This window comes from Brachionichthys hirsutus, unplaced genomic scaffold (assembly GCF_040956055.1).
Source record: "Brachionichthys hirsutus isolate HB-005 unplaced genomic scaffold, CSIRO-AGI_Bhir_v1 contig_247, whole genome shotgun sequence".
NCBI classification, from domain to species: Eukaryota; Metazoa; Chordata; class Actinopteri; order Lophiiformes; family Brachionichthyidae; genus Brachionichthys; species Brachionichthys hirsutus.
Window position 1 is genome coordinate 590,722 of NW_027180326.1, and position 21,989 is coordinate 612,710.

The 21,989-nt window shown below is 43.7% G+C and overlaps 2 protein-coding genes across 5 annotated transcripts; one reads left to right on the forward strand and one right to left on the reverse strand.

Moving 5' to 3' along the window:
- The first annotated feature begins 686 nt into the window (after window positions 1-686).
- LOC137912792 (microsomal triglyceride transfer protein-like) lies at window positions 687-10,905 on the forward strand. The gene is made up of 18 exons (XM_068756931.1): window positions 687-747; window positions 1,441-1,628; window positions 1,773-1,916; window positions 3,684-3,791; window positions 3,889-4,005; window positions 4,084-4,223; window positions 4,584-4,734; window positions 5,191-5,348; window positions 5,954-6,122; window positions 6,402-6,509; window positions 6,657-6,869; window positions 6,948-7,159; window positions 7,269-7,366; window positions 7,518-7,639; window positions 7,782-8,009; window positions 8,332-8,456; window positions 9,772-9,942; window positions 10,051-10,905. Exons 1-18 carry the CDS (start codon window positions 687-689, stop codon window positions 10,196-10,198), a joined length of 2,661 nt encoding a protein of 886 aa, XP_068613032.1. The 3' UTR covers window positions 10,199-10,905.
- LOC137912790 (uncharacterized protein C4orf54 homolog) lies at window positions 7,240-20,649 on the reverse strand. Of its 4 annotated transcripts, XR_011106363.1 has the most exons (3): window positions 16,520-20,649; window positions 14,885-15,031; window positions 7,240-7,393 (listed from the first exon to the last, which is right to left on the reverse strand). XR_011106363.1 is itself a non-coding variant. In XM_068756929.1 (2 exons), the coding sequence occupies exon 1, from the start codon at window positions 20,612-20,614 to the stop codon at window positions 16,544-16,546; it is 4,071 nt and encodes a 1,356-aa protein (XP_068613030.1). In that variant the 5' UTR covers window positions 20,615-20,649; the 3' UTR covers window positions 7,240-7,393; window positions 16,520-16,543. The 4 variants fall into 4 exon arrangements, 3 of the variants coding, with proteins under 3 accessions (XP_068613030.1, XP_068613029.1, XP_068613031.1); XM_068756929.1 differs by lacking the exon at window positions 14,885-15,031; XM_068756928.1 differs by lacking the exon at window positions 7,240-7,393 and having other exon boundaries at window positions 14,393-15,031.
- Between the last annotated feature and the right edge of the window lie 1,340 nt (window positions 20,650-21,989).

Genomic DNA, 21,989 nt, shown 5'->3' on the forward strand with positions numbered 1-21,989 from the left:
CGTGTCCAATGTGAAAATGAGTGATTTAATGTAAACATCTAACATAATGTAATAATTTAAATAGAAGCTAATTGCCCTGACATTCTACCCCTCAAGGTCACACAGAGACCTTAACTCACACTGATGGAAACGTCAATCGCGTATTGAGTGACGCTCAGCTGCCATTTACTTCACTTTTTTCATTTTCAGGCCGCTTGAGACGCTGTAATTTCCTCTAGTAAACCGAAACAAAGCGACAAAGCGGAGACTGCCCGCCCTGATAAACGAGGACGTGCCGCTAAATCGGTAAATAGACATGTTTAATAAATTAAAGTTTTATTTCATTTGCTTTTTCCAAAGAATTTTAGTTTGTTTTCTGCTAATTCGGGACATGCGGCCACCTAAAACGCTCCTCCCTTGATCAATTTTGAAGCGATCAACTTAATCCCATCTCTTCGATGAATCGATCACATGGCCGCGCGCAGTCGAAGCGCGTACTTTGTATTAAAGCTGGAGAAAAAACAAATGTGCGCTCCTCAGGTTAATAATTTGCTGGTTATCGCGTACTTAGTACTTGAGCGTGGAGTTTGGAGTCTGCCCTCCCCCCCGATAAAACGCAGGAGGAGAAGCTCGGAGCTGATTCTGCCTTTCTTTGCGGCTTCTTCGTGCCATTTCAGCCGCTGTCTGCGTGGACGTGGACGGGCATAATGTTAACTGCGGTCGTGCTCTTGCTTTGTTCAGCCTCCTACGCCTCAGCCTCTGTTAAAGGTGAGTGGGTGCGTCTCTGGGGGGGGGGGGGGGGGGGGGGGAGCATGATATTATTCATTAAAGGACAGTAATTCATGGGGAAATGTTCTGTGTAAAATTCTTCAATGAATGAATGAATGAATGAATCCCCGGCAGGATCCATTCATTCATTCTTTCATAGCTTTACCCTGATTAAAGTTATATTATTTTTTTATTATTTGTGAAAATGTCAGCCAGAAGTCGACCCAGACCTTGCAGTTGTTTCTTTTATCGTTTGTGACCTGAGATGAAATCAAATATTGACACGTCATTCTATCTTCCCTCGTGGCCAATTGCCATATTTGCTCAAACAGATTTAGACTCTTTGTTTAAAGTGACTGATATTGTCGTCCTACATTAGATTACATCTTGGTAGTCCACCCGTCTGAGCTAATTCATCTTTTTGGATTTGAGACATTTTATTCAAGTGTCAGAATCCAAGACATTATCCTTCTCACAGCCACGCTTCCTTACGTTTTGTTTCCAGAGACCACATGCAGATTGATCTAATTGAGAATATTGTAAAAAAAAAAAAAAAAGCAGTTGAAGATGACCAATTTATGAAAGGAGTTGGATTTTTTTTCTACTATTTTGGACCTGAAATGGAGCCAATAGTTGGGTCAGCAGTCACGCACTAGGCTCCACTCGTGTTGCTCACTGGCCGTGTTTCCTCAGGTGGTGCGCTGGGACCCCGACTGAACAACAACCAGCTGTACAAATTCAGCTACACCACCGAGGTGCTGGTGGACAGGAGCAGGGGGTCAAAGCAGGGCAGCGGGGGCTACAGGATATCCAGCGCTGTGGATGTCAACCTAGTTTGGAGAGATCCCAGCAGCAAAGATGATCAACTGGTTAAACTGGTGGTACGTCGGTTCAATCACAGACAGATCCGTTCCTAGAATAAGAGAGATTGATTCATCTGACACGCACCTTTTGATAAAATGCTGTTTTTTTCTTTCTTTGCTAGTAGACATTGGAGTGTTTGCTCATACGATTTCATCTCTCAGATCTCAAATGTGAGGATCGGCCCTGCGTCCCAGCGGTCAGAGAAGGAGGACGTCCTCCATGGAACCACTGCAGAAAGCCTTTTAGGAAAGACCAGAATAGCAGCGCTGGCAAAGCCTTTCTTGCTGCATCTGCGAAATGGAAAAGTAAGAAAATTAATATTTATTATTTGTGGCTCCTGGAGGGGCGTTTTTTTGCATTTAACAATATGCGTAGGAAGAAGATGGTAATAGTTTATGAGCCTTTTATTTTGTCATACAGTTGAAATACAGTTGACATATTATAGCCACAAATATTTTAGGCAATTTCTTTTATGTTCACTCCTGGTTGTGACCAGCAACAATTATTTGTGAATTATATGATTTGTTTTCGGCTAGTTTATTACCTTATACAAGTCAGCAATGCCTCTTACAAGGGTTTGGTATTGCAAAAAAGTTTTGGCATTACATGGACAGAAAATGGAGGAAGGACATAATAAAATATTTTAAAATTTAAAACTCTTAATATAAGACTCTTAAATTGAATTTACAATCTGATTGAATGTTAACCTTGTACATTTTAAATGATCTATTAATGTGTCACTGCGAAAAACAGCAACAATAAGTATGACCGAAATATTAATTATGGGGCATGATTTCCATGTTATTTTTTTTAACCATCAGCGTTAAACTTAATTGACTTAATTACTGTACTTTCATTCTCAGTTGGTGATGACTGAAATAGTTGTCCAGGTAACTTAAGCTTCTGGCACATCATCCAGGACATTACATTTTTTGACACTAACATAGTGTCAAATCTAAATGAGACTATAAGAATACAGCACCCTGCTGCTGATCTCCTTGGAGAATGAATGGCCTTACCCTCGTTGGATTGGAGTGACGATGCCGTCCGGAGGATTACGGGCAAAGGTCAGCCGCTTCAGGAATGAATAAACCTCACTCTGAAGCAAATCCATGTTGGTGGATGAGGCTGTTTTTCTAGTGGGTGTGAGATGTTTGAACTAATTCACCATTACTACACCGTTATCACTGCATGTTATCTGTAATCATTCATAATTACCACCAATAAATAAACGTCCGGCTGATCATAGGAAGGGGAAAAATAGAGCTGAGTGTATTTTATATACATCATGAAGGTTTACATGGCGAATTAGATTTGGTTAGCTATCAAGTAGACATAAGTTCAAAAGAGTTAGATCACGATCACAAACTGATACCAATGTGATTTCAAATTCTACTGGGTTTCATGTTCAAGTGGGATTCAAACTAATTGCTGAAATATCCTTGACTTGCTTTTGATTGACTGTTGCAGGACAAATGCACAGAGTAGCAATAGAGAGTCTATTTATGGCTGCTTATATTGTGCTACGAATGAATCTGATACTGTACAGGGGACATTGCAGGACGATGTGGTCTTCACGTAAGCCCCTCAGGACGCATTCATTTCAGCAATCATCACTGAGCCAAACCGAAGCCTCGTTTGAAAATTGTGGGGGGGGGGGGGGGGGTGACATGATATTTCTCAAGAAGCACTAAGCTGGCTTGAGTGAGGTTTTGGTTTCATTCCTTTGCTATGACATCGGTAGCATAAGTAAATATAAGGCCGACTTCTGTTTCATGTAGCGATGTGCACTGAGAGTATAATGAGAGGAAATATTCTGCATGCCACTTTTTTTTTTTTTAAGTGCCATGCAGAATGCAGTGGTAATACCAACCAATTCCTGAAGCTGATAGTCCCTGATGTCCTGACCGCAAACGCGTGTGTCTATAGAAAGAAAACTGAGACCCCGAGAGTCTCTGTGAGCGCATCGACTTCCGTCAGCCTTTTGTAGCTGGCGCTGCTTTAGAAGGACAGAATGCTATGGTGAGAAGTATTGTTTAACATGGTGCTTTCTTTGTACACATTCGCATTAGGCTAAAGCTTTTTACTCTTACCGGACCGAACCCGCAATCATCAAGAACCTGAAACGAGGCCTGGCCAGCTTGCTGCAAGTTCAGCTCACAACCGGGAAGGTTATCGAGGTAAACGTCACGCAACCACCCACCCGGTTGATTCATGCCTTTAGTATTTCATCGTGAACAAACTGAAATGTGAAACGAGCACCATGTCTTGGAACAGAACGACGTGTCTGGGAGGTGCACGGTGCAATACAAGGCGGTCAAAGGTCAAGTGACGAGAACCAAGGTCCTGGAGACGTGCAGGACTCCAGAGACCGGATTCACGACACACACTCAGGTAGATCCAGATATGCTCGTCTCCTAAAATGTGAACTGTACCAGGATCAATAATCTTTCACATCTTGGTGCCTTGCAGGTCTTGGGGGTGAGCAGGAAGTCCAGTTCTGTTACAGTGTTCACACTTAAAGATGGTTTCATCCACTCAGCCGTGGCCGAAGAAAGTCACTCACTGGCTGTGAGCGCTCGACGATCCACCGCTGCCGAAGTCGTTTCCGGGTAAATGCGTTCGTCTTTCTCAAATGGTTGAGCTCATTATACTTCAAAATTCCAAATTCCAAGATAATTTTGGCAAAAACAGTCTTACAGTTCACCACAACTCCATAGCTCACCTGCAGAAAGCTCATTTGTTGAAACTAGATTCTATTCTCGTAAATGTCCCCAAAATGCATCGCCTCTTTAGCATTGTGTAAGCACTGCAGGTTAGTCCTTCAGTGAGAATGGTCACTGTGCTTGTTTTTACCTATACTTCAAGAAATGAGCCAAACCAGTGGAGAAAAACTATAATGAAGAAATAATGATTGCTGCTGTTTTGTATATATAGATAGCACTACATTTCTAAAAAAAAACAATTTTCAGTCAAACCCTCACATTGGTTGGGATAGAAGCTGGACCCCCGGAGGCTGCTGGGAAGGACGTGGCTGCGGTTGTCAAGTCAATCGATGCCAAACTGGCCGCTGTGGGAGTCGTTGCGGAGAAGATCAAATCCCAGTGCAAAGGATGTCTGTCGGTGAGCGACCCTCAACTTTCACACGCCAAATTCTAGAACAGGCGGCTGGGAAATTTTCTTCAGACATCCATAAATCCTGGAAATGACTTGGGGGGGGGGGGGGGGGGGGGGATTCAGACTTTTTCTCTGGCGCCATCTCGAGAAAAACATTTGTGAATGCAAGTGCAATGACGCGAGAGTTTTATTATCACAAAACGGGGAGAAAAATATCACATGTTATTGAATATATTCATTAGACTGTTATGATACTATAATAATGGATTGAGCAGGTGCATAAACACCCTGAGACTTTGAGTCAGTACAACAATCAAAGTCTGGGCTGTATGAGTCCTATTTAAATAAACATGTCCCTAAATATGGCTGTACTAGTGATTAGAGCCTGTGTATTTTTGCACTGCAATGATTGACTGCAGATGATTTGTCTCCTAAACTCCTCTCTCCCATTTCTCCCCTCAGCTTTTTGAAAACTGGCAGGCTCAAAAGAAGCAGCTGGAACCTGCTAGTCTGTCTAAAGCCGCGGCTCCTCGCAGCTTCCTGGCCCTCATCCAGAGCATTAGGAAGGCGTCCAAAGAGGAGATCCTTCAAGTTCTGAAGAGCGCCAGCCAGACAGCCCTGTAAACAGACTCCTCCTTCTTTCCTACATCTTAATTTACAGCCTGTAACTCGCAACGCTGCTGCTGTTTGAATCTTAACTTAACAATGTCAGGATCTATAGAGCTGGAAAGGGGGGTGGAGCGTTACATAATCTTATAATCACTGGGGAGAGGCTGTTTTGTTTCGCCTTCAGGGGCGGGACATGTCACTTGAGATTTGGTTGCATTTATGCACGCAGTGTTTTTCCCTTTCACAAAACCAGTTCATTTGTTTCCATGCACGTAATTGCCATGGGAATGGAGAGGGAGGTCATGTTCCTCCCAATATATGAAACACGGAAACTGGTTACCAAAACACACCGGGTGTGAAATACACACAGAACACCTCCTGTGTCATGTTTGCATTCCTGTCGACAACAAAAAAGTGAACACCACATTTGTGAGTGCAGTGGCAAAGCTTTGAAAATATCTGTGCATGTGTGAGTGAGTATATATAGATATATATATATATTACACACACACAGGTTTTGTATATTACTACCCCATCCCCTCTCATGAATAATGAACCCTTCAAAAGGAAAAAGGAAGGCGTTTGCTGTTTTGACCTTCCATCTGACATGTTGCAGACCTCAGGTGGTCGATGCTGTGACGTCCTCCCAGACCGTCGCATCTCTGGATGCCATGCTTGACTTCCTCAACTTCACTGACGTCAAGGGTTTGGTCCTGCAGGAGAGGTTTCTCTATGCATGTGGCTTTGCTTCACATCCCAACGAGAGGATGCTCCAGGCTCTGCTGGTGAGTAATCATGGTGTGAAAACCAAAACTGTTTTACTGTGCATTCAAGTCAAGAATAAAACGTACCTTCATCACATCAAGTCAGCAAGTTTGCTTGCAAATTTGCAAAGTAGGAATTTCCTTGTGCAGTACAACCGCTGTGTATTCCCTGCGCATATCTCTGGTCTTGAATCTAGTACAGTTGAGTCATTAATAGCCGGAAAAGGTACTTCGCTTTTGCTGAATTTGAGCTTGGTGACGGTTTACCTGTGGGACACCAATTTGTCTTCTCCTTTTCAGAATATTTCAAAAGGAAAATTCGGCAGCAACGATATTAAAGAGTCGGCGGTGATCATTATGGGAGCTCTGGTGCACAAGCTGTGTCAGAAAGGATGGTGCAACTCACCGGTAAGTAGGAGCAAATGGGCGGTTCAGCAACAATTTGATTTTAATTTAACGCCAAACTGTTCGATGCACTTGTTCCTTTTGTGGAATAAAATGATTTTGATTGAATTTAAGTGCTGACGGGCGATCTTTCTGCTTGTTGCCTCTCAGACTGTGGTGCAGGTGAAGAAGCTTCTTTTAGACGGGCCTGATGGCACACAGGACGAGTCTGAGATGCAGATGTATCTTCTGGCTCTGAAGAATTCCATGCTTCCTGAGGCTATTCCCATCTTCACCAAGTATGCAGAGTCAGCAGTGGGAGCATACTGCACCATCGCCCTCACTGCGCTGCAAAAGTACGACGTCAGCCTCGTGACTGCAGAGGTAAAGCTTGGAGAGCATTGCACTTGTGAGTTCTTACGACGAGGAGGTGACGAGTGTCTGTTTAACCGTGTGTTTTAGGTTAAACAGACGGTGAACAGGGTTTACCACCAGAATCGACGGATCTATGAGAAAAACGTGAGAGCCGCCGCCGCTGACGTCATCCTCAATAGCAATCCGTCGTACATGGAGGTCAAGAATCTGCTTCTGTCTATTGGAAATCTGCCTCATGAAATGAACAAGTACATGCTGTCTAAAATCCGTGACATCCTCCGCTTCCAGCTGTCTGCCAGGTTTGTTATGGAGCAAAAAAAAAAACACAAACAAAATAGTTTTATTAACATGTAATTGCACCAATGCAACGTCACGGCCATTTATTGTTTATCGCACTTAATTTTTCAGCAAAGTTATACAACAAGTTATGAAGGACACGATTTCCCACAACTACGACCGGTTTTCAAAAATTGGGTCGTCGTCTGCGTTCTCCGGTTTCATGGCACGTGAGTAATCAAGCCTCCTCCCTGAGCCTGAAATGAATCAAAGCAACATGTTGATTAGAGATTCAAAATCAGCCAAGTCAGAAAATGGACAACACGTAGTGTTGCGCTTGTTTAATCAGAAGTTGCACGCATGTGACTGTAATTCCACCAGAATCTGCTGATGTCACCTCCACATACAGTTTGGACATCCTTTATTCGGGATCTGGGATTCTGAGGAGAAGTAATATGAATATTTATGGTGCTATTGACGGAGCAATGCTACAAGGACTGCAGGTAAGAAAGATACGCCATGAATGAACATATAAGAAACGAGTTTTAGGTGTTCTGTTGCTTTAAATCGCTCAGAATTCACGCGGTGCGTTTGAAAGGTCAGAGCAATTGTCGTAAAATGCTAATTCAAGCTGCTTTTTTTCAGGTAGCGATTGAAGCGCAAGGTCTGGAGTCACTGATTGCTGCCACTCCCGACGAAGGCGAGGAAGACCTGGAGTCGTTTGCTGGGATGTCGGCGCTGCTGTTTGACATCCAGCTGAGGCCCGTCACATTCTTCAAGGGCTACGGTGACCTCATGTCCAAAATGTTCTCAATGACAGGAGAACCCATGAATGTAGTGAAGGGTCTCATCCTGCTGACTGATCATTCTGAGGTAAGCAGTTTCTGCTTGCACCGTTTCAGAGCCTCTCTTAACACTAATAGTCCGACTCCGTAAGGTTACATCCCATCGCCTGCTCTTCTGTTGTCCAGTTTTGGTTCAACTGGTTAAAAATAATTGATTAGGCATTTAAAAAACCAAAAACATACAAATTAGGTGAATTGGTTGCACTAAATTGTCCATAGCTCTGAGTGTGTGTGTGAATGATTGTCTGTCTGTGTGTGGCCCTGCGATCAACTGGTGGCTTGTCCAGGGTGTACAAGCATGTCTTTTATTGTGTTTATTTTTTTCTGCTTTGCTTCTCATCCGCCTCCAGGTGATCACGCTGCAGTCTGGTTTGAAAGCAAGTGCAGAGTTTCAAGGAGGGTTGGCCATTGACATCTCCGGAGGCATGGATATCAGTCTTTGGTACAGGGAATCCAAGACCAGCATCAATAACAGGTACGGATCAGAGAAGATAAATCTCCTGTTAAATATCTGCAGGGCAAAGGCCGTTTTAAGTAGACAATTCTTGGAGCACCAACTTTGTGACCTAAAGGACAGTTTGATTTTAAGGTTCAAGTTATGTCACCGCTCTGCAAATAGATCTGCGTTAATGTTGCTTTCATGTGAACCTTGGATGCCTGATTCATTTGTTCCACCGGTACATTGGGCATGCTCCCGTATTGCACTTCACACCAGTCTAATTTTGACAATCGTTGGAATATGACGACGGTTCTGCCTGGTTCTCTATTTTAAAACACAACAGTAGCAGCTGAAAATGGAGCCCAGCATCATGCTGGCATCAGTTAGCTCGTGGCATCCGATGATGAAACAGGATTTGAAGAGCAATGCTACAGATTTTACATATTTGAATAGTGGCGTTGCTCTGCAAGACATGGCTGCAACGCAGTCCTTTTTTAAGGCCAGCGTGACTCTGGAAAACTCGAGAGCAAAAGACTAATGGTGATTTTGAAATCACAGTGAATGTTTGGGTTTAGATAGACACCAATGACATTTTATCCCTGAGGTCAATATGACCCCAGGTCAGTTTGACTCCAGGGATATTTGTCTCCAGAAAATGATTTACAGAAAAGTGTTGACCAAGTTTTTGTGTCAAGGACTTTGTTTATTTGTTGAATACATAAATAACTCCTTGATATTGACATTTTGCGCTATACTCTAGCGCCACCATCAGGCAAAATGCCAGAATTAGTTATTTATTAGAATGTATTTATCTATGATGAAGAAGTTTCAAAACCTTGAAAGACCAAAGTGTGTCAAATATAATAGACTGGACTTTTTAAATTACTTTCTATTCACTGACTTTATAAACTGTCATGGAACCGTTGAACGTCTACCAAATAACTGAAGGCACTGATGAACACTAACGAAGCTGGGACTGCCTCCCGACCTACGAAGCCTGCCTGCTGGAGCAGATGTTCCATCTAAGATGTGAACATCTGGAAGAGCGGAGGATCCGTCTTTGATTGAAGCAGGAAGTAAAGGAAACAATGTTGTAGGAGAATCATGGAGCCCTTTGAGCCGTTTGATCTTCACTACGGTGGAAACAAAGTAACTAAATGAACTGAGCTACTGCAGAACATTTGAGAAGATAAGCAAACACTGGAGAGAGAGACTTCAAATTGACACCAAGGATAACAGGAGGGTTATCATATAAGTGTTTGATGAAATGTAATATGATGTCATATTTTACAAAGGAAAACACTTCTGTTTATTGCCTTTTGGCCACACTTGAACTTCTCACTGGTTCCAGGGCAGCGTTGGTGGTTACTGGCAACGTCACGCTGGACATGGACTTTTTGAGGGCAGGTGTGGAGGTCAGTTTTGAAACAGAGGCATCGCTTGACTTCATCACCACTGTCCAGTTCTCTGACTATCCCTTCCTGGTATGCATGCAGATGGAAAAAGCCACGTTCCCTATCAGGTATTGTGAGACTCTCTGTCTGTAGAACTGATTTCAGTCGTCTTTGAGGCTTTATCGTTGAATCGATCCATAACAGACCTAAATATGTCTCTGATGACGTTCTTTCAGTGAACACCTGAGCAAGTATGAAAGTTCGTCATCAGGAAACACTGTTGTGTCTCGCAAGAGCCGGAGGCAGTTTGTCCCTGGGTCTGAATTCCCACTTCATCAGGAAAACTCTAACATGTGCAAGAAGGTTTTTGAGTCTAACTGGTAAAAGAAGAAGAAGAAGAAGAAAAGACGATTTCTTGAAAAGAGGCTGTATTGCATTCAGGGACAACTTCACGCCTTATTCTCATGCAGTTAAAGACTGTAAGAGATGAAAGCAGCAAATATTATTGGAGGGGCTTTAACAATGCAAACAGTGTTTACATTCCTGTGAGTATTTAAGTCATTTTACTTTGATGCTTCGGTTTGAAATCAGAATTTCTTGAATTGTATTTTTATGGATTTCCTTTCAAATGTATTTATGATTGACACACACAACGGCGTATGCTTTTTGCGTACTAATAGTAATGCCACTGTAATTTCCCCAACTGGAGACATTGAGGAGGAAGTTTTTCCATCCGTTTTGTTTTTGTGTTTTTAATCAAATGTAGTTTACTAAGGAGGAGCAGTTCCACACACTTGAAATAACTTATTGAGTAAAGTATATGCTCAATGAATAATAATAATGTAATTACCACTATGGAGCGTGTCCATTTTAGGCAGAAAAATTAATCCAAAACTTGAATGTATTTTATTTGTACATGGCTGTAATTGCTCTGTTTGTCGGAAACGTTTTGGTAGTTTTGAGGACTTTGAGCTCCTCTGAACTTGTTTCCAGTCCCATAGAGCTCTGAAAATAAATGCACTGGAGACACATTTGACTTGGTTTGTGAATTCAGATTCAGAAAAACGACTTGTATGGACAAAATGTTAAATGTTCGGTTTGCCTTTAAAGGGGCACTACGCCAGTGTTGTAATTAAAAGTCAGTTTATGTGCCGTGTGGCCATCTGGTGTACTGCATGTTAAAAGAGCTCTGCTCAGGATAAGAAATACACTTAAAAACACAAACTCTAATGTTTAAACAAAAGTTTTCTTTAACTTCTGCTGCTTTGACATGTATGCATGTACAATACAAACATGCTCGAGGGCACTAGGGTGTACTGCTAAATCCTTAAATGCTAGTAGCACTCCTGAGCCTAGAGTCTCACAGATCCACCGCAGCATCGCTGTAGATTTTCAATCAAGTGATCCCACTGAAGGTGTTCTTGCCTCCTATTGCTTTCCAATAGGAATTATTCTATTGTTTCTGTGCGATGTAGATTACATTAGATTTGAAAGCATTACTCTCCAAGTATGAACGATATTTTCCTGTCTGTGCCTTCGTATTTTGTTCTTTCTTTGTGCTCTAAAGTAACACACACTTGTTGATCAGGGTGATGGACGGATTCTATCACAACTATGACGTCAGCGCCCCCTTTGGCAACCGAATGGAACAACTGGTCCTCAATGTGGATTCTTTAGAAACCACAGAGAGCAGCTGGGGGCAAACCAGTGTCTGCCAGTCTCACTGCATCCAAGGCAACCGTGTAAACACAGCCACAAACTGTCAGGCTAAACTTAAGCCTCTGCCTGGGTGATGTTTCAGTGTCACCGGAAAGCTAACCTTGCATGCAGGCAGATGCCAAATGGGAACTCGTGTTGGCATAAATCTTTCTGATTCCCTTTGACCCTTGTAATTCTTTTTCTCTCTCTGTGTGTGTGTGTTTTCAGTGGGGAAGGGTTAAAAACTCAAAGGAATAGAAGGCAATAGGAAAATTCAAATCTGTCTGCATAGATATGTAATAACGTTCACTAATGCTCATGAGACGTGTACAAAGTAATTACAACATGCATAATAATGTTGAATAATAGAGCATACAGCATATGTATATGTATATTGACTATTCTGCCATTCCTGTATCAGGGCAATAGCTGGAAGTATTCCAGAGTTCATCTGAACCTTTAAGGTTATCTGCTTACATGTATATGGCAGCAAACGTGAATAAATTCCAACGTAATTAGACCTTGAAGTGTTTTAAATTCACAGACAAGCAGATTCGGTGACTTGCATTTGAATTTATTGCAGATGTATGTAGACTTTTGAGTCTACATTACACTCATTCATCATATCCATTACTTTAAAGTGTGAAGTACAAACACGGCACTCGCTTCTCCCTTCAAAGTATCTCTCTGCTGCCATCCTGGCCGCTGTCATTTTGTGGGACAGCCACACAGCACATATCCAATGCCACTACATTACAATATGACCAATAAGCCATTAAAACGTACCCAACATTCATAAATGCACTTATCTCAGACCATCTCAACTTCTGGTAACCCTCTTTCTTTACACAAATGCAAGCTTTGTTCCTCGTATTTAGACACAACATCAGCAGGCCAATTAAAGGACAGCTGAAAGAACTTCCTTTAAAACAAATGATACTATGCCACAATGGATCAGAAATATTTTAACAGAGGCATTACAAATGTTCTGCTTTACAGTTTATTAGCGACATTCCAAATGTATAAAGTTCAATATTACGGTATTCACAAATAAGGGTCATAGAAGAAACACATTTCTTTAACAGTTTTATATTTATGGCAGCATTATAAATGATGAAAAAGAGCTTTAAAATGTTATTTCAGCCTTTGTTTTCACATGGATTAAATACAAATTATAATATATATTCTCAACATTTTAAGGGCATATTCATTTTTACTTCACATTTAGTCACTTAGGTGCACAAACTTCAAGTGAAATTTCACATTTAAACTCAATAAATGTTCTTCCATGTTGCTTTAAGGAGCAAATCATGTCGAATCTGCTGAAATCAGTCTTGAAAATCATTGCATGAGTTCAAACTACAAAATGAAATCAACAAAAAGGGAAATTCATCTCGATTCTGTTGTCACAGAGGCCTAATAAAATAACTTCTTTTTTTTATGGACTGGCCAGCAGCTCCAAATACATTCTAAAAATTGCATTCAATCTGCATGGGATGCTGCTATATATGAGTCAAGTACTGTATTCAAAGGAATCAGCACAGAAGAAGAAAATAACCTCTGAACTTCATCTTACAGATGTTGCCAGTCAGTGTGTGATTTTAATGAAGACCTTACACAGTCATTCATTCATTCATTCATACATTTAAATGCGGACGGTATTTGAACAAGAGACACTAATAGTGTTATGTGTATAGACACACATGTACAGTCGGGAGGCCTTTGTCTAGTGTCAAACGGCAAGACTCCTTGTTGTATCCGCTCAGAATGCTGACATGTCATAAATAACTCCCAGCCATAAACACAAACCCATTCAGATGCACGCCCATTCAACCCCGCCCATTTATCTGTGAAGCGTTCTTAATTCAGTGCTGAGAAATGGTCCCTGACCTCTATTTAAAAAAAATAATAATACAAATTGCTTGTATTAATTTTAAGTAGTTGTCTTAGTGTCTGAATTAAAGCAAGAATACACAACTTTCATCAACAGCGGACACTGTTATGGCATGCTATTGTCCGATAATGATGTGCTGAATTAAATTCATTTTCCAAGTCGTGGATTTTTGTAACATCCCCTTTGGTCGGCATCCAGATGAACCTGAACCAGTTTGACTCGCTCCTCACAACAGGAATAAAAAGCAACAGTTTTACTTGAACATCCTTTCACCCGAAATGTTTTGTGGCCTGGCCTGATCCTTCCAGCTCCTGCCCCTCTAGGGAACATGTGTCAATCAGGATCAGAAGTTCTTTAAAGTATTCTTTCAACTGTCCAACACTATTGTTAGTCCAGGACAGGAGTCCTAATCCCTTGCTTGGACCGAGCCTTACATTTCCCTCCAGAGATATCTGACAGTTTGGCAGCGACTCTTTGAGAGTGACCAAAAGTCGCTCTCCGATGCCTCCGTGAATTCTTTCCACACCCAGATTTGTGTATGACCACACACAGTCCCTCTGACCTCCTGATATCTGTCTAGTGTTTCAGTAGCCTCCAAAACAAACAAGGCCAAGAGGCCACCATACGCACTATAAAAGTTCACTTGCATGTTTTATTTATTTATATTTTGGGGAGGGGGGGTTGTCACCACAAAAAGAGTAGGTGACTTTCTCACCTCCTAACTGTTGCCTCTGCAATGGAGGCTTTGGACGGGGCCCCACTGTGTACATAAATATTCAAAACCTTCGACGGGATGCAGGAAAAGCCAGAATTAGAGAATATCTCGTCAATAATTGTTTGAGAGATTTTTGTTTCAGTGCCGAGCTTGGCCGCTCGGATAAAGTGGAAGCGAGGCCGAGTTATTGTGATGTTTCAAAATTGATATACCCAGAATGAGCATTTTGAGTCCACACACACACAATAAACATATCTCATGGAGCGGCATGGTGGGTTGAATACTCATTTTTATCTTTGTGATAAAATCGTCAAAAATGTTTCTGTGACGTCAGAAAAAGCACATTAAGAAACACAATATCAGGAGAACTGACTCAGTCAGTTACAGTTACAGTTACAGTTACACGACATTACCCATCAAGCTTTCTAACATTACCAAACATCTTCATACCAAACCAAGAAAGGTTATAGCAGCAAATCCCTTACTGAATTCAGCAAGATTGAGAAAGGAAGGTTTTTGCAAAGTTACATTATTTCACTTTAAAGACATTAAATTCATAGTAATAAAATAGCGACTTGCCAATAGTCATTTCTTTTGGATGATGCATGTTTACGGCCCTCAAAACGGACCTCCAGGAGTTCTCGGCAGCAGTTGAATGGAAATTATTACAAAGCTGATTCATATGGCATTATCACAGGTTATGGTGGCTGAATGAATATATAATCCTAAAAAGTGCTGCAATGCATACAAATTACAGTAATACCTGCTTCAAGAATGAGCAAAACAGGAGAGTGGAGGATAGAGACCGCTGTCGGCTGTTGACCTGGGAAGTTGATCACAGGCCGGCTCGGATGACGGCCATGAAAATGTCCTTTTCGTTGAATGGAGGCAGCTCCTTCTTTGGCGATGTCTAGAAGTGACAGAAGAGATATAACGTGGGTGTCGAGCTTGGATGGATGCAATGATTTCAGTTTCACTTGGTTTCATTTCCTGGTTTTGATCCAGCTGTCCAGATTCAAATTAGACAAGATCACTGCTGGGGGGGGGGGGGGGGGCATGCTATCAGTTTGTGTGCGTGTAAGTGCTGGAGGTCAGCAGCAGCGTTCTCCTCCTCCTCCTCCCCACTTTGTAAAATGCAGAGGGGGAGGGGGCTATAAAAAGTTGACCCCGTCTCAGCCCTGCAGACTCACTCCCAAGCAGGAGCTGCAGCAGCATCTGATCTCTCCGAGCAGCTGTCCTCTCCCTGCATCAGCACAACAAATACTTTACATTGCCTGACCTTTTCCTCTTGCATTACAATCCTAGCCATGCCTCCGCACGCACGCACACACACACACACACGCACACACCACAACTCAACCCCATAGGAGGCCCCTGCCTGCCACGCACCCGGCTGACATGTATCCCTCATCCTCCTGCAGTCGTATTATCTCTCTGACACATTAGCTGAGAATGGACTGTGACGAGTTGAAAGCATGTTTACATTCTATGAATGTATAAGAAACTGACAATAAATCAACTCTTTTTGAGTAAAGAAACAGCAAATGACCAGGTCTTTACGTATTTCTTTTTTTTTTTTTTACTTTTGACACTATTCTTCTCTTTAGTGTCAGACCGTCCTAAAATGTTCGCTTCATGTTTAAGGAACCATAAAAAATAAAAAAAAACTCTGCAGCGGGAAGGACTGAGCATTCTGAATTATTTGACAGCCAGTTAATATGTGATGTCGCCCAGCTCCAGGAGCCGATCAGGGCCTTGACCTTAACACTTGCCGGGGTAAGACGAGGCCGGGAGCCCGTCTGATACATCATGCCCTAGGGCAGAAATGGCTGGAGTACTTCCCGTGGCCCTCCACTATGGATGGCCATTGGAGGTTCCTGTTCTGATTGAGATTGGACCACTATTATGCAGGCTTGCATTAGCAGACACAGGCACCTGGGTTTCTTATGGCACTTGCCAAGTCCTGAGAATAAACCATGTAGGAACAAATCGTGCAAAATAGCTAAATGATGTGTAACGCAGAGAAAAGGGAACTCACTCTGGACTTCAGATGAAAATCCAGTGTCCCAGCGAGACCAGTCACAGCTCAGTGGAGTCAGGTTACCTGTCATGAAGCTGCTGCATGTCTATTAACACTGACATGCCGCTGCTAAAGCGCATGAGCTGGACTGCTTCTTTAAAACAAGACAAAAATGATGTATATGCTCAGTGGCTCAGGGTTCACGTTCCTCATGGTGACATAAACTAAGAGATCAAGCCACAGAAAAGGCCTTCAGAAACAGGCCGCTCATGACAAACACAACTGAACAAAGTTGAAACGGTTGCAATGAGCAGGGAATACAGGACAGATTGTTGAAATATTCTGGTGAATTAACATGTGTAATAGGTGCCAACTTACATATATGAGGAGAGGTGTCCTTGGTCACCAATGCTCCACTACAAAGCTCATCGTTGTCCCATCAAAGGAGGGGGGAGCGATGATTCTTGGACCTTGTTGTGTGGCGATGCTTATAACTGGCTTCCTTTCAGAGGACGTTGTGCCTCCTCTGGCGGCCACATGTCCCAAGTTCACAGGTAGCTCCTGTGGGCCGTGTGGCGCCTCACCTGTTGCACTGTAATATGCACTCTCCCCCCACATCGCATTCGTTTCTGGTCTGGGGCTTCTGGTTGTTTTTACCATTTCTCTACCTCTTTCTATATAGTGGCACGGTGACTGCGGCAACACCATCTGGGCTGGGAGAGTGGGTGAGGGGATAAAGCCCGGGCATATCATGTAGGCGGGGGTGTATGCTCCTGGACTCAGTGCCATGGGGGACAAAGAGAGAGGCACAGGGGCGACAGGTGCCACAGGAGAATGGGGCATAGGTACATCCACATACTGGCCAGTGTCAGGATCCAACAGTCTCTTTGTGGTGGGCTGTGTGGGCGTGTCCACCAGGTAATAATGTCCTGTGGTCGGGTCCAAAAGCATCTTGCGCTGAGTTTGTGTGACAGTGTGCCCGGTCGAAGGTGCAGGCGATCTAGCCGAGACAGAGGGAGAGAAATACACCACCTGTTGTTGTGTTTGAGGCCCTGCTGTTGCCCCTGCGCTAGGGTAGACGTGTGAAGCCGGGCATTCCATCCCTAATGGAGACCTCTGCTCTTTGACTTGGCTCACTTTTGAACTTTCTTCTCCAGAAGCAGGCTTTCGATCCGGCAACCGGAGTTCATTTATGCACCCCAGCCCCGGCATGGATAAATAGTTTTCCGAGTCCGGTGCGACCGTGGGATTAGTGGGAATGGTGTTGACCTTTCCCTGCTCCACCTGGCTGTTTTTCAGGGTCTCTATTTTCATGGACAGTGGAGCCACCATGGCGTTGAAGCCTTTCATGGTCGATGATGATGATGATGATGATGGCTGCACCACAGAGCTTTGTGGACTGTGTTTCCCAACTGAAGTGATACTTTGTGCCTTATTGCCAAAATGAAGGATGCTTTCATTGCTTAGTGTTTCTTCTGCTCCCTGCTCCTCATCAGCAATAAGCGACAGCACGTGGCTGCCAGTGATTGGTTGTGGAGCTTGTGTTTTACGCTTCCACTCATTTCTGTCATAGACATAAAGCTGCTCCATCGTTTTGACAGCAGCTTTAAGCTTCTCTAACGCAGCCTGCTTTGGGACTTTAGGTTCGTTCCTCCTTTCAGCTGTTTCGCCTGCAAACGCCTCCTGCCTGCGTCTTGTCAGTTTGCTTTCAGCGTTCAGTTCTGACAGCTCAGGATGCAGCTGCTTGGTTACAATACTTGACACCCGGCTAGTCGTGCAGTGCAATGGTACATTTTCACTTTGAGATGCTGTATGTGGGATTCCTGCGTGTTCCTCCGACTCCTCGGCTATCTGCTGTTCAGCATTTGCAGCATTTTTTTTTACAGACTGACATTGAATCACAACAGGAGATGGCAATGAATGTTTAATTGTCTCCTTTGTGGCCTTTTCTTCCAGTTTATCAGCTGCTGCGGATCCTTTGCTGTCACTTTTATCCAAAGAAACAAAGCGATAGGAACTCTTGACCAATTTGCGGATATCTCTCACGTGATATATTGGTATTTGAAACTTGCATTTGGTGTCTTTTATGTCTCTAGCTGTGAAATTTGGGATTTTATCTGAAGCAGAAAAAGTGTGGCATTTTGCATCAGCTGCCACCCTGAAGGTGTTAACAGTGTTGTGACTTATTTTAGGGGTTAACAAATTGGCAATATTCAGTGTGCAACCTTTATTTTCTTTCACGCTCCTAAGGCATATGTTTATATCGGGGGGTTTCCCTGCTTTCTCTTTGCCTGTTCCTGTCGAAGGTGCACAACTTAGCACATCTTCTGAATATCCCTTCTCTTTTGAAAAGAGCTGCCAGCTTGGTACAAAAAGCAGCTTGGTCAGCATGCTGCTTGTGTCTAATGCCGTTCTGTCTGTGGGCTGTGGGTCACTTACAGGTATGCTTTCAGCCTCCTTCATAGATTTCTGCTCACCTTCTCCCATTGGGTTGACAGCAGCGTTTCCATCAGGGCTGGGCGGTGCTTTGGAAGGCGTATGTTGCAGCTCTATTGAATCATCTGGTGCTTTGTTGCTTTTATATTCCTCTTTAGGAGCACAGGAACTGGGTCTGCTACCTTCCAAACGATGATCATCACCAGAATCCACTGTGAATCCTGAGCTTGATTCCGAATGCTGTCTTTGGAAGCCTCGTCCTAGACTCCCGTCTTTAATCCCGTCTTGATCTTTGAATTGAAAACCGGGAGAGGCCGCTGGGCACGTGTCACAAAGTTCTCCTCTCTCCACGTTACGCTCGTGTTCAAACTGCATCTTTTTAGAAATCACATCTTTCAACAGACCCGATGCAAACACGCCTCTTTTACACCCTGTGCTGTCCGTGTGATGATATCGCATCTCACACCCTGACCTGGCCAACAAAGTCCCAGCGGCTTCGTTTGCTCGTGCTTTCTTGGAGCATTTTGGACGCCTGGCGCTTTCGGGCTTTTCAGCATTACAGCGGGCATTGAGCGTAATTCCACTCGGTCTTGGGTCAGTATTTATGCTAGAGGAGGACGATTGGTAACACGTTGTTCTCTTGTTAAGCGAGTATAATTTGGTTTGTGGAGTCTTCATACCGGTAATAGATTTACCATGAATCTTACTGTCCACAATCGTATTCATTTCCAAAGTTGCGCAGGAAGACTTGTGCGCAATTCCGCCCCGTTCGCTTCTTCTAGACATGTTTCCATCCTTCCAGTAAGAAGACCATTTGCCATGTAGCCCATAATCCGACATCGAGGATTCACTGGAGGTGCTCAGATTAATGGCATCAAAATATGGACATGCTAAACTCCGGAAAGACTTGGCTGTTAAATTACGCACCTCTTTATCGGCGTCGTCCAGCTCGCTGATGGAGCTGGACGCTCCGCTGGAAAATTCGTTGATGTCTTTCCGTCTTAGTTTGGATGCAAGGTGCTGACGGCCCGGGGCAGGGATGAAATATTTGGCTCTGTCGCACAAAGGAGCCGCCGTGGCGCCGGAGCTCACAACAGAGAAGCGGCTCCTGTCTCCTGTTTTGCTGTCAAAGATATTTGCAGGTTCGTTCAAAGCCCTGGACGCCGTTTTTATTGATACATGTACTTCCCCCTTATTAACGTCTCCGCGTTGGCTTTCACACACGCTTTCATCTGAGCTCGCGCATTTGTCCGAGTCACAAAGATCACTGTCCTCCTGCTCGGTGCTGGGAACTGCCCCACCAAGCTTCGACTGCGCTTTTGCCCGGCTCCTGCCCTCCAGTATCAATGCCCCCGCCTGCGTTCCATCGCTTTCAAAAGACGCATAATCCACAAAGGAATAGACCAAGTTGTCGTCTTCAAAATCCCAACAGGTCCCTCGCCCTGGGTCGTAATCCACATCGTGGTCGAGCTCGGTCAGCTGGATTTCGTGCGTCGTGATGTAATGAGACTCGTCTTCCACGGCGTCGGATCCGCAGCGGTCTGACAGCACCGCACTGGCACCATCGTCCGACTCCGTCTTGCTGTTCAGATACATGTCCGTGTACTGGAGCTCATCGCTCTCACTTCGCACGGGCTCACTGCAGTCGCCCGGTTTGAGCTCGGTCTGGTGCTCCTTGTCATTTTCCGAGTCCTGATCCGTGCTGGGAAGTTTGATCAGAGTCTCCAAAGGACGCTTGTCCTCCAACTCTTCTTCAACAAAGTACCCTGGAATGGACTCCCCTTCGTTCTCGTGCTGCCTTTGCTTTGAACTGTCGCATTTCACCACAGACAGCCGGTTCCCCTCGCCGGTGAAACTTACTTTCACTGTTTTCGTGACGTCGCGATTAATGTTCAAATCCACGTAGTTGGACTCGTCACTTTTAATCTCGGTGGCGTGGCCCTTACTGTCCGTGTCCTTTTTCTTGTCCTCGGGGAGCAGCTTCCTGTGAAGGCCGGTGACATCTCGATAAATGAGAGTTTCCTCCGCTGCTTCCATTTAGTTCCGGTCTTACCCTCAGCTGGTCCTCCTTTACGATGTTATCCCAACACAGGACGGAAAACTCTGCAGGCTGGTGAAACAAGAGGACGCAGAGCGCTCGAGGAGGAGGGCGAGTGGGTGAGGGACGGAGGGAGAGGGAGAGACGGCGGCGGGGGGGCAGTCCTAAAGAGAATCCCGTCAAGCTTCTCACGAATGTGAATGTCGGTGTGAAGAGTTTTACAAATCAGCCTCCAAGAAGTGCAAAGATTCAGCACCTTTTTTCAGGAGAACAGCGCCACATGAGTTTTCACAGGATTTATTAAGCACGCTGCTCGAATGTTACAGCCAATAGCACGACACCCATTTAACCAGGTCTACAACGAATAGACAGCAGTGACAACAAAAAGTGCATTTCCTGTTGGATTGGCAGTGCTTGATGAATGCTCCGGTTAAATGTAGCCTAAAACTGACACGTTAAAATACAGATCTTATAAAATCATCAGACAAAACTTAACTTGTGCTGTCAAACCTACAGAAGTATAAAAAGTCCAAGTTCTCATTGTGCACTAAGGCTCATTTCATAATGTCATATTGCTGGGTTATAATTAGTGGTGCATTCATGTGTAATTATTTATTTATTTTAGCGTCTTCTCTGGTAAAGGTGGGGCTAATTTTAACCCTTCTATTCCAGCAACATGAGTTCAGTCCTTTGGCTCTATGATAGTTGACATATTTGAGTCTAGTTAACTGGCTGAAGGATGAACCTACTTTGAATTTTCTTTAATTCATGCCTTGTTTGATGTATGATTTCATTTATCGTGAGACATTGAAGGAATAACATTTTACTTTGCAGGCCAAGCAGTAAACACAACAAATCTGAACTCGCGTTATCAATAGCTCAATATATTTGCACGGTGACGCAAAGCAAATGTGAATAAAGATTTAACAACTGCCATATCAAGTTGTTGCTATCTATCTATACATGGTTGTGCTCTAGTGCTGGAAATGAGAGAGTGCCTTGGGCATGTAGAATATGCAGATATAAATATTTGCTGTGGATATGCATTACTATATTACTAGTACTACATAAGTTGCTTAATATTGCCACATGTGATAGTTGTGGACCTGAGAGGACCATCAGAGCTGAGCCATCTGAAAGCAGTTGCCTCTTCGCTGACGGACTTTATCATGCCGCTGGGCTAGAAGGGACTCGTAGGAAATTGGACAATGAAGGACGCTGTTCAATAGTAACGTTTGCCTTTATAGACGCTGCTAGTTTATGCTATTTTACACATGTTGGCGCTCTGTCTCGTGTTGAAGACACAACTGTTGGTTCTGGAGAGCCCCACTATGATGGAATGCAGCAGGGAGGAGGGGCGGTGGGGGGGCGGGG